This window comes from Platalea leucorodia (genome assembly GCF_965183815.1).
Source record: "Platalea leucorodia genome assembly, chromosome: 8".
Taxonomy (NCBI): Eukaryota; Metazoa; Chordata; class Aves; order Pelecaniformes; family Threskiornithidae; genus Platalea; species Platalea leucorodia.
The window spans coordinates 20,980,457-20,992,986 of NC_138830.1; the positions used below are offsets into that span (position 1 = coordinate 20,980,457).

The 12,530-nt window shown below is 35.1% G+C and overlaps 1 protein-coding gene across 9 annotated transcripts in view; it reads right to left on the minus strand.

Moving 5' to 3' along the window:
• Positions 1 to 12,530, minus strand: part of ACSL3 (acyl-CoA synthetase long chain family member 3) — a 55,788-nt gene that overhangs the window by 28,311 nt on the left and 14,947 nt on the right. For 7 of the 9 annotated variants that reach the window (XR_014228945.1, XR_014228946.1, XM_082319285.1 and 4 more), the window contains 3 exons: positions 11,876 to 11,979; positions 6,744 to 7,165; positions 195 to 372 (listed from right to left, as the gene is read on the minus strand). Coding sequence is in view for 7 of the 9 variants with exons in the window: in XM_082319285.1 (XP_082175411.1) it covers positions 195 to 372; positions 6,744 to 7,094 (529 nt within the window). In the remaining 2 variants the exon portion in view is untranslated. Of the gene's footprint in view, positions 1 to 194; positions 373 to 6,743; positions 7,166 to 9,123; positions 9,181 to 11,875; positions 11,980 to 12,530 lie in introns of those variants that run through there. The other 2 variants (XM_082319289.1, XM_082319288.1) reach the window with 2 other exon arrangements.

A 12,530-nucleotide genomic window follows, 5' to 3' on the forward strand; every position in this document is an offset into this window, starting at 1 on the left:
TTCAGTAAGGCAAAACACTGCAAAGTGCACAGTCTCTACCTTATGCAGTATTTTTTATTTGTAGTTTTAAATGCTCCGTATGAACTTTATTTAAAGTTTTCTCAGTGTGTAAAGTGAAGTAAGAAAAAGGTTTGTTCTCAGATTGTGGTACAAGATCAAAAGACAAAAATATTTTAGGAAAGACGCATACTTACGCTGGTAATTGCACATAAAGCAGGCCTGTGCTGCAATCATCCACTCAGCTCTAGTCTCACAAAAGATAGCAATGTTAGTCTTTGGTTGCTGACCCAATACTGCTAAGCCGTTTCCAAAATTAACAGCTTTAATGTATACATCTTCATATGAAAGCCAGGTGTACTTGCCAAGGATGACCTAATAAGAAAAATAAATTCAACTTAGAAAACAAAAATCCTTAACACATGTCCTACTATGTCTTTATCCATGTGGAGAAACCACAGATGTTTGAAGTAAAAGTTGCTTAAATTCTAAAAGCAGTGTATTCGAGATAACGAATAATATTCTTGTCAATAACTACAGGGGCTGTGGAAGTTCCAGAACAAATACTGCAATAACTCCATGCATGTTATCACCTCAGTTTCTGTTTTCACATTAGGAGAGCACACGATCCCCACCAGATAACTAAAGCTGTAGTTATCTGACCCATATGCCTTTAGTTTTTTTACAAAGGTTTGTTTTAAATAAAGGGTGATGAACACTAGCTAGTACAATACATACTCTATATTTGCTTTCTTAGATATTTGGGCTATGATCCTCCTATATAAATAGGATACCTAGGTGTTTACTCTTATAAAAATACAAAAAAAAAACAGGGAAACTGGAATCCAGAAAGCAGTATACCAACAGGTCTTCAGTCAGAAGTTGTGAAATCCCCCTCCCTTTGTTCTGAAACAAATGTCAGGGGGAAGAGGAGCAATCTTTTTGCCCTTGTCTACTGCTAAACAAAAGTGGGACAGAAGACTAGACTGGAAATTACTGGCAACTCTCAGTACTGAAAAGTCATGTGGAAAAAGTTAAGCAATCTCACTTTTCTTCTATATGGGAAAGCTGGTGGACAGTAAAATTGGATTTGAATTTACAGTTCACTGTTACAGATTTCTATGTGTGCACTTGCACCTTACAGTACTGTTTTCTCACTGAGTGATGGGTTATTTCTTTGATGACATCCTAGAAATTTTCATATACAGATACACTACAAAGAAGATGTTTTGCACTGAAAAAAAACAGACTCAAATTATTACACCTTACCTGTCTAGTTATACAAGCACCTTGACAATTTTGAAAACTAATTTTTATTAGCCAAGTATTTCGGACATTTCTTTTGACTACATAGCATTAGTAATAAATGCAAGCAAACTATTTAAAAAAAAAAAAGCTAGAAAAGCAAATTTCTCCCTCCTCCCTCCATTCTGTTTTCCAGATTTCATTTATCAACTTTAACTAAATTTCAAACTTGTGGGCTGTAAAACCTAACAACTTTTTGGCATGTAAGTACATTTCTAATGAGTCTGTATTTGCACATCCACTTCCTTAATAAAATGAATTTGAAAATCTCTCTCAAACTCTAATAGAAAAATAAAATCTAATTGATTTCTTCTATCAATACACTTTTTCAAACTGCTGAAGTTTACTAATGGGTAACTGAGCTGCACCTACTACAGCCTTGCTGCACATTACTCATTAACCTGCTTGTTTAATAGGACAAACCTTTCTTAACTCAGGACAGGTATATGTGCAGCTGCTTGGAAAATTCACAAATGTTTTCATGGAAAAATATCATTCAACAAAACCGAAAAAACACTACTTGCCAACAATAGCAATAGTTAGCAATTTCACCAGAAAATAAACATTTCTCACACAGATATCTGCTCAGGTTTTCCCGTTGTATTTACAGAAACTCAGCTTCATTGGCAAATAGGCAAATGGAGCCGAAAAACCTTACTGGAGAAGAAAAATCAGATTGAATTTCCCTGCTCTAACTGGTGAGAGAATCACAGCAGAACTGCTGCCTGACCACATCCACAGCACCGTGGGGCAGAGGGCTCACACGCTACCCGCGCTCAGAGGTACGGCCCCACAAAGAGGAGGACCTGGGAGTTCCTTTCCATTTCAACACACCAAGATATTCCTAGTGCGGAAAACTTTTACTGCTGCCAAAGAAAATATTGCACCTCTTCCTGTCCCTCCAAATTCCAGTAATTTGGAATTTTAATTCCAATTTGGGACATTTTTCCCCCAAACACAGTATTTTTAGCAGACTTGGAAATTCTTGAGAAGCTCATCAGTTGAAAACAATTCACAGAAATTAACTGGGTGACACCCTTTCCACCATGACACTCTACCTACAGCATGGCCTCAGGGATGCTGCTCTCAAATAATTAGACCAAGAAATACAACCAGATTCTTGTTACTGTTTCTGGTAAGTTTGCCAATCTGTAAATGAACAGGTTTTGGTAATTCCCACCATTCACTGTGTAACTCACTAAGTTGAAATAATAAATCATTAAAGGGTCAAAAATGGATCTTTCTGAATAACACTTGTGATTCTGATTTTTTTCCCTTTTTTATTCTCTTAAATAATTTATCCTGATTGTTTAAACAAGTTTGATACAAATTAGTGAAAGAAGGCCTTATTGGTGCTTTCCTTTCTTAAGAGGTTAGAAAACCCACAGAAAGTAAGTATAGCACTGTTATAGTTATTTTTCTATATATAGAAATATATTTCCGAAGAACACTGATGTGTGAAAACAGATGAGAAGACGTTTTTCAATGCAGCTACTTTGAGTTTTACTGTTCCTACTTCCTTCCATACATTTATATTCCTGTCGCCTTCCTCCCCATGCCCAGCATTTCTTCTCTCTTCCCTCCCTATGACATATTAATATACTGCCTCTGTCCATATGTCCCTTTCTTCTGCATTTCCCTATATGCTTCTTTTGCAGGACACAGAGCAGGTTATGGTTTCTCTCATCCTTCCTTATGTTTGAGTCTCCAAATCCATCTCCCTTCTTGGCCTTTCCCTCAGTAGCTTTCACTAATATTTTCTAATGTACAGCTTCTACCGTAAACAATTGTTAAGACTGATGTTAAGTGCCATGATCTTTTAAATGTTCACACACATTTAATTTTACAACTTTCAGAACTTATTACTGCTAGATAACTACTTACATACGTCAAGAAAGTAACTGCCCAAGAGTTTGCAAGAGAAGTGCCCAAGAAGTCAAGATTATTGAGAATTGATCAAACAGGCACAAAACCAAACACTAAATCAGAAGAGACAGCACCTCTGAATGTTTATGTCGACATACTACATTAAATGGAAAAATGCTGCCCTCTAGTGCATCAGCTTTTAAACACACTTAAACTGCAAGTTATAAAAAAATATTTATCTATTTACTGCATTGGAAAATATTATTAAATATCAGTACTGTATTAATATTTGGAAATCCAGAAAAGCATAAAGATGAAATACTTGCTGCACAGTGAACATTTCTTTAATCTGGATTTTAGGGCAACCACATTCAAATTTTTAGGTGAAGGTGCCATAAAACGTTCTCAAAAAAAGCTGCAGGCACACGTAGAGTCATTAAACTACCTGATCTCGGTTACCTTTCAAGGTCTTCCTAAAAGTAGCTTATAAGGCTTGAAGAACCTTGACTACAATTTGCAAAACACTGACCATGAATTAAATACATTTCCTTATAGAAAGCATATTAAAAATAATACAAAGAAGGTTATTTGAAATGTCCATTTTTGGCCTTTTTCACATGAAAACATGGATTGCAGCTGAACACTTCTGAAAAACCCCACCCTAAAATATTATTTACATAGCCCCGCACGTTTTTCAACATCATAAGCTACTCTTTTACTGCTCAATGACTTGGCATGGCAAGAATCTTCCTGCAACTTCACAGTAAGTTTCCTATCAGCTGTAAGGAGTAACATTCTGAATTCCCAAGTGCTTGCCCATGTGCTTATTGTTTCACCTAAGTCTCACAGGCTTTAGATACATTACTTTCCCCTACCAAAATCACGTTTACTTTTCCCCACTATGTCTTATTTATTATGTTTCCATTAATTCTGATCTTGGCTACAAACCCTTTTTAAAACAGAATAAAACAAACACACACACATGCCCAAAACCAACAAAAGAACACACACAAACAAAGCAAAATCCGCATACCAACATATATAAAAGCAAGAACATGACAATATAACCTATAACTAAGACAACATAATATAGTCAACCAGCAGAATAAAGTTCATCTTTTGGGCATCATAAAATTTAAGCTCTGCTTAAATTAATTAATTTTTCCAATTAATTACATCTTAATCTCTGAAGTATTTTCAACATTATTTTATCCTGACTTAAATATGTATTTGATGAAATTAATATTAGGTATGCTCTCCAATCCATGTATTAAAGGACACTACAGAAGGGAACAGAAAAGCTAACTACATATGAAATACTACCAAATACAACAAAGTGAGCAGAAGGAAGTATTTGTATTTTATTAACATCCATTAATTTCTGCTACTTTGGCAACTACACAGGAATAAATAAATCTTTTGAACAATGTCATATCATAAAAATTCAAGAAATTACAGATTATCTGGGACATCATTGTTCTCAGAATAAATTAATGTAGTATCTGATCTTAAAAATGCTAAATATCTAGCTTTAAATAATTTTAGCTAGAAGTATGAGTTCACTTAGTTCTCCTAAGAATCAGATGCTTAATTATTTTGAGATATGTATTTACCCCATTAATGAATCATTAATTAGGCTAATCTAGCCCACTGCAATTTGCACAGAGAGACATCTTCTAATAGGTAATGCAATTCAGCACACAGACCCATGATCTACATTCAGATCTGCCCCTGACTTGCAGATGACCTCAGAAAAATGCATCAATCATTCCCACCACTGCGTTCAATTTCTGAAAGGGAAAAAATAATTAACAAGCTTTGCAACTCCTGTAAGGCATAGAAATTATATGCATTATATCTAAGAAATAAAATTGTCATGTACCTTTTCGAAAAGTTGCACCAAATAAACCTCAACAAGTTGCCTTTACTAAAGGGAACCAGGCAATAAAAAGATGCATGTTATGAAAGACAAAAATGAAAGGAAAAGAACCCTGACATTTAGGATCAACAAAGTATCTTGTGAAATTTCACCATTTTCCTCACTTGCCAAAATATGTCATTAGCTATTAAGAAACACTGTATTCCTTAATGGAAAAAAAAAAATAAAAGTAGACTTATGTGATAATGCCACAACTTGGAACAAAATACCACGAGGGCAAGTATGGCAATTGACCATAATGAACTGTTGTGTCAAGCTTAGACAAAATTACCTAAGTTAGGTAATTTCTAAGTCTAAATACTTAGAAACAAGTAATTTAAGTAGGTCAACACCAACATTCTTCAGCTTTCCTATATTCAGAACACTTTGCTTACATAATGGAAAAGGCTAAAACTCGTAAGTTCTTAAGCCTTGCATTACTAATTATGCTTAAAAAACAGAGCACAGATCATGGGCAGCCAAAATTCTGACGTGTGCTCAGAAGCCCGCTTTGTACCAGATGAACTTTCTGTTTCTTTATAGGGCAATAAGGCAGCAAAACGTGCATCAAGAAAGATTATATGTACCCCTTTCTCCCAGCATTTCCTTCATACTGAAAAATTAACTCCATAGCTGGAAGTTTCACTAACAATTAAAGCTTCTATAAGACTTTAACAGAACTAAACTTTGCCATGTATTGTGATATTAATCAAATTCCACTTTAAACATTATACTCCTAGATCAGAATTAAAACTAGCAGTATTTAAGGAACCCTTTATTATATGTAGAGAGAAATTTTTCTTCTGCAGGAAAACTAATCTTAACTAAAAATTGTCTTTATAGCGTGTAGTTAACAACTTCTAATACAGAAGTGCAGACCTTTAACACATATCCGCACATATACACATATCTGTTAATGGTACCTTTACTTGCTTCTTCAGGCAAAACTACGTTTTTAAATGCCTCTAAACAAATACAAAGCAGCAACTGATAATACAGGCCTGAACTTAAAAAAACACTATAAAAAGTCAGTGCCTTGAAACAACAGAGTGTTATATTGAAATTACACTTCCCACACAGACCATGATTACAGATGAGAAGTAGTTCACCTTAAAGGAGATTGGGGGGGGGGGGGGGGGGGGGGAAGACTCTTCCAATTAAAGTCTGTGCAATCCTTTTCCAAACAAAAATTTCATTTAAGCCCTGAATTCACAGGGCAAAACAGTAAATTCTTAAGTTACAGTTAAGTTTACTGGAAAGGCACATCTGAGTATAGGTATCTAGTAATTTTTCTATATTTATCTGATTCTAGTTCAGAATAACACAAAGGGAGTTTTTTTTTTAATTCACCTAAAAGGAAAACTCTAAAGCCAGTTACATTATCAGCTAACTATTAAAAACATTTGCATTTTTCCTTTGGCTGAAACCATAAAAAAGGATATCTATTCAAGAATGCAAAAAGGTTGTTCAGATTTGTTTTAAATGCTGAGTAATGAAAGGCTGGGAACTAGGTAATTTAACTCTTTTCATGACTATTTAATCTAAGTAGAGAAACTTACTTTTTCCCCTCGATTTGCGTTACTGGACTAGAAGTGTTGCAAAAGAAAGTAAACACATTTTGAAAAAATTCTTGAAGGCAGACTGCAAAAAGACTTACCTTTTTAAAAACTTTTCCTGATGGCTGGATTTCATCTTCCTCTTTTAGGATTTCACGTGTTCCCAAGAGTTTTTTGTCCTTAAATTTAGTTTTAGCATATTTAAAAACTTTGTCGAGTGTATCACACCCAGGATATAAAACTGAAGCTAAGCAATGTAGACTGTTAACAGATCTGTACGCACCCCCAGGCTTATTATTCACAGGTTTGGCTTTAACCTGCTTGGCTTTTGCTATAGCCTGCCTTGATCCTGAAAATATGTACCACGGAATGTAGGTTACAAAGGAGTACACCAAGATTATAAAGTTTATAAACTGTAGAAGAACAGGGTTGATGTTATGCTTCAACTTCATTTTGGCTGCTTGAGAAGGTTACAAGGAAGAGTTTGGAAACATGGATCAATCAGACAGGCATACAAAAAGACCTGAAAAGAGAAAAGAAAATATTAGCGGTAAACTCTATAGCTGTTGGCAAGGGGGTTATTTTCAAACATATTATTGCAATCCATATCGAAGTAGGTCTTTTTATGCAGAAATCAGGCTAAAAGTCTTAACCCCTAACACAAATGAAACAAGACACTGATACATGAGAAAAAACTCTTCCACTCCCATTTAACAGACTGCAGTACTTACTAATATTTTTATTTCTTTGGATGCTACACAACACTAACACAGAACCTAAGGAATTCAGGACCTCGGTTTATAATTAAATGACATGTGAATGGCATGTATTTATCTGAAAATGTTACGTGATTATACAATTTAAAAGAACCTCTCCAACCACATTAGAATACTGACGTATATCTTTACTAGCAGTCTTTATGATCTTTGACTGTAAATCATCAACCTCCATACAAGCCCTAAGAACACAAGTAATGCCACCGCTCTGTACGTGGGAACCCCAATCACTGAATTTGTTGAAATGCTTTCCAAACGTTATACAGACTGGGACACCTGTGTAAGAGAAGGAAACTGCACCCTTCCTCCGTGAAGGCCCCGTATGCAACAGAACTGCTGGTTCTTTTATTCCTAGGGACTTTCCATCAGTCCTACAATTCAGCCTCAGTACCAGTACACAATGGGCACACTCGTTATATAACTATGACAATAAGTTAACTAGTATTTGATAAATACTGGAAAATGGCTTAGAAACATCCCCAAAATCCTAGCAACAGCACTATGAAGAGATGTGTAACTTTTTCCAGAGTCCGTAATGATGCCAGGATATTCACTCTGACTTTTTTTAAAGCATCATTTATCATATCTAAAGAACACAATGGTGCAACTTTCTAATGCATTCTACTGTGGAGGCAAGAAATTATGCCATCTATCTAAAAGATTCAAAAAAAAAAAATCAACAAAATAATTAAAGTCGTTATGGAAAACAGGGACATTTGTGGTAATGGCTGAAGATTAATTTCTGCAATGGTGAATGAGCTACCAGTTATAAAAATCAGTGTTTTGCGCATAAAAGCAAAATGACCTATAAATACACTTCACTCAGTTAACTTTTCAAATGTATTGGTACAACTGTATTAAAAGCAACACCATAAATCAAGCAACTAATAATGATGTGTACATAAGATGCACAACTTTGAAAATTTACTTCATTTAGAAAGAATTATCATTCCTAAGATACAGTGCCAATACGATATTATTCTTTGCTGATGTCTTACGTTGAATGACTCTTTGAAAACCCTAATGAAAAGAAATTTTAGTTGTGAAAGTAATGTTTAAATTGTGTAAGATCCTTCAGTATTAATGGAAAGAAACCTTGCTTCAGGAAATCTTAGATTTGTAGGTCCTTTTGGGAACAGATCAATCCAATATCCCTCATTTGTAGGAGGAGATTAATGCCATCTTTCTCTAAACCATACAATTTCTCAAAACTCGAAGCAAAACTATTTCACCATCAACTTCTTCCTTAACAAGCTGCTGTAACCTCATCATTAACACTGCATTGTTACAGGCAGTTCGAAGAAATCAAGCAACTTCAAGGTCTATTCTGCAAAGCACCCAGAGACGCATATTCAAATAAAGCATAGGAGTTCTTACAATAGGCACTTAATGAATCAAGCAGCAGAGGGCGACAGGGATTTAAAACCTAAAAAAAAAATTGAACTGTATATATTTTAATTTTCCAATCAAAGGCAAAAAGCAATGACAAATTAAAAAAAAAAAAACTTAAATAGACTAAAGGGCAAATTCAGTAATCGTTTGAAGAGACTTATGTTCTTAGGCTGTCACTCAAGGATACTTAATGGAAATAATCATGTGCCAGCCAATAAGCTACTGCAGTCCAGAAAAATTATGCTGTTGTTGATAGCAGCATAGAACATGATGTTTTAAAGCTGAATCCAGAGCTCACACAGCAAAAGTTTACCCATTTTTCAAAAAGGTATACATTGTACTATAACTTTGTCTGGCCCAATCTGCGGGGAGGACACATTTTTTTCCTCCTTATAAAGCTGGAGAACTTCTCTGTGCCTACAAAGTAGAAAAAACAGAATTTAACCAAACACTGTTACAAGCAAAAATGAAGGCAACTGATTTAATACCTTTTGGAAAATTGTTCTCCAAGTAAATTCCCTGTCTGACAAACAATTGAGCCTGTCCAAAAATATTCCCTCTGGGTTTCATGACTTTCCCTGGTTAGAGAGGCACTGAGCCCTTCTAGAATAGCAGCTTCCCATTTGACTTTGCAGTTATCCCAACAGCTTTATTCCTGCCTCAGAAGGAGAGGAACCTTTTCCACCATTTCTAAAATAACCATGTCTCATGTCAAGCTCTCTCTTCTGGCTTATCTCAAGACTTGCACATAACCCCCAAACCTGGAAATGTTTGCTTTGAATTGCAAATCATAAGTTGTGGTATGCCCACCACTTCATAAAGGCTCCATTGCAAGAAAGGGTCTAAGGAACACTGCAACAGGACAGACTAAGGGGAAATATTTCAGAATGTCACCCCGGTTCAGAAAAGTAAGCATCCAGCTCTAGAACTCTATTCTGATGTACATCTGTTACCCTGAGTAAATTGCTAATTATTTCAGTTTCTCCTTCAGTAAAGTGAGGCTGTTACAAGTCACCTATTTCAAAGTTTCCTTTAAACTTAACACTTATAAAAATATTTTTTTCACTTAAAATGCAATTTTTAAGGATAAAAAAAAAGTATCTTTTGCAAATGCAGTTTCTTGCCTTAATGGCCAAATAAGACTTCATTTTTCTTTCTTTAAAATCTTAGGAGATAACAAACTTTAGCAAGAGAGAGTGCTCCTGTGCCAGTCTCTAACAATCTGGCAATTGATTTCAGACTGTGATATTTACAGAGCACCTATGCTTGTAACTAATTGTAATCATAATTACAATTGTAATTACCACTGTAACTGGGAGTGGGAAAAGTGCAGTCCCTTTCTGAACAAACAAGAAGAATATATTCTAGTATTCTCATTAGAAGGGTAAGTTCCAATATCTTTGTAGGGTGATGGTTCTAAAGAGAGCTGAGCCACGACACAAAGTTTCTTGGTGGCAATGTAAAGGCTCCACCTCTTTCCCCGTATAACCAAAGAACACAAGATGCATATTTGTTTGCTATGTTGCTGAAGAGAAAAATTCAAGGAAGCAAAGGAGATGCACTGTTTCAGTTTAAAATACCTTCATCCAACAGATTTATCATTGCCATTCTCAGTATAACAAAGTCAGCTAAATGGATCACTAAGCATCCAATATAAAAAACAAAACCAAAAACATTTTGATGACAATGTAGAAGCAACACTTAACCCTAACTTGAGACTGGAGCGCTAGCAGTAAGACAATTATCTTTTTCTTTTACTGCAAGTAAAACCAATGCAGCTGAACGTGACAGTAATTTTGTCGGTTTTAGGGTTTTTTTTTGTTTGGTTGTTTTTTTGAGGGGTTTTGTTTTTTTAATAAAAGGTCATTTAACCTCCCCCCAAAAATGCAGTTTTAAAGACATTGTAAAAGAAAAAGGTTGCTTTCACTAAGATACAATGTTTGTACATTCATTTTTCCCTGTAACAATTCCTATTTTGAACCTTTAATGTATGGTATTTTAAAAACTCAAGATGAAAATACAAAATTAATAATCAATTTGCAGAACTAATCTGAAAATGAAATGTTTTAGGGAAATTTTCAAGGTTACATAAGATTTGAAAGGCTTGAAATGGATGCACTGTTTGCTGTTTAATATTCTGCCTTTAAAAGGCACCAAAAAACCCAAACGAAAACTCTCTGAAAGACTTAGTGGAATACTACACTGGGGCTTTAAAATTTCATTGAAATACAATTTGTGGTCACCTCATTAATTTTGGAAGTATATGACTGCTTTTGACCATAAAAACAGCATAAGTGAACTCAACATCTTGGGGCAGGGAATGGAAAACAGAGGACAACAGGACCCTAAGCAGTTTTAGTAAGCATTCGTTAGACTATGACACTGCGAGAAAGTCCACTGCCTTTATAATACTGGAATTTTGTTCTTAGGTAACTCCTGCTTAATCACTGACAAAGAAAAATACATGACACGTGAAAGTATCTTTAACTTAATGGTTCAGTCTGCAGATTAGCTGTAAACACTCAGGTTCTTACAGAACATGCATCCATTCTGGTTTCACATAATCCTGCTGGGGTTTTTGAGGAATCAGTGTTCAAACCCTGACTAGCAATGCAGGAAAGGTTGGCAGATTAAATCCTGGAGGAAAGAGCTGCTAATTTATGCAAGAATACAACTTACAGAAAAACTGTGCAAGCGAATGTTTCTGCACACACATAATAGCTATTCAGTTCATATGTAATTCTGTTTCATGAAGTAGTCACCAAATGGGAAAGGGTAAGATCACAAATAAAAAGTTACACACTTTTTTCGACAGCAAAGAGAAGAAGCAACCAGCACACTCATTCATGAGTCTTAAGTAAACTAGCAGTTTTCAGGACTGATCCTGCTTAATACATAATCAGTGATTTGGTCTGATATACTACTTATACTAATACTGTTACACCCTTTAGTTTTAGAAGAAAACTTTTGTTAAATGAGAAAAAAAAATCCTTAAAGGAATGTGTTTACTAATTGACCTGCTTATAATAATTACACTACAATAAAAGCATGAATTAACAAGAAACCTTATGCAACTTCTCATCGTGGCAGGTACAGGTACAACAGCCAATACAAGATGTTCCCGTCTCAGTTTACTCAACAGGAGCTGTCACAGGCAACTGCATGAAATCTAAAAATGGAAAATCCCCATTAAATATGGCAATTATAAAACACATCCTCTGTTCTTTCACTTGTATTTTATAATAAATAAATAAAACCTTTTGCTCATCTAATACTGCACTGTATCACCTCGGAGAGTCTAGGCCCACTACATCTAAATTAAAATAAAGCCAACTGTAACACACAACATAGTTAGGCATAGTTCGTATTCAAGTCCAGTATAATCAAGGTGGCTGGAAGAGCATTAGTTGAATTCAGTAGCTCATGCTACTTGCCTCCCTGACAAACCCCAACTCCCCAGCATCTGTCAGTGTAACACTGGTTCTACCATTTGGGGTGGAAAAAATGTACCTATCTTTGTAAAGCTATCTATGCAGAGAATGCATTTCAGCCTGAGTAATAAATATTCCTGTACACTTTATAAAAAGACTACATAAAATAGTAATCATTATTGACATATATTTATTGACTTTGCTCTACTATACATTAAGGTTTTATTTATTGTTCTTTGCAGAAAGAAGTCTTACTTAAAAACCTGTGCCAGCAATTCATGTTTAAAAC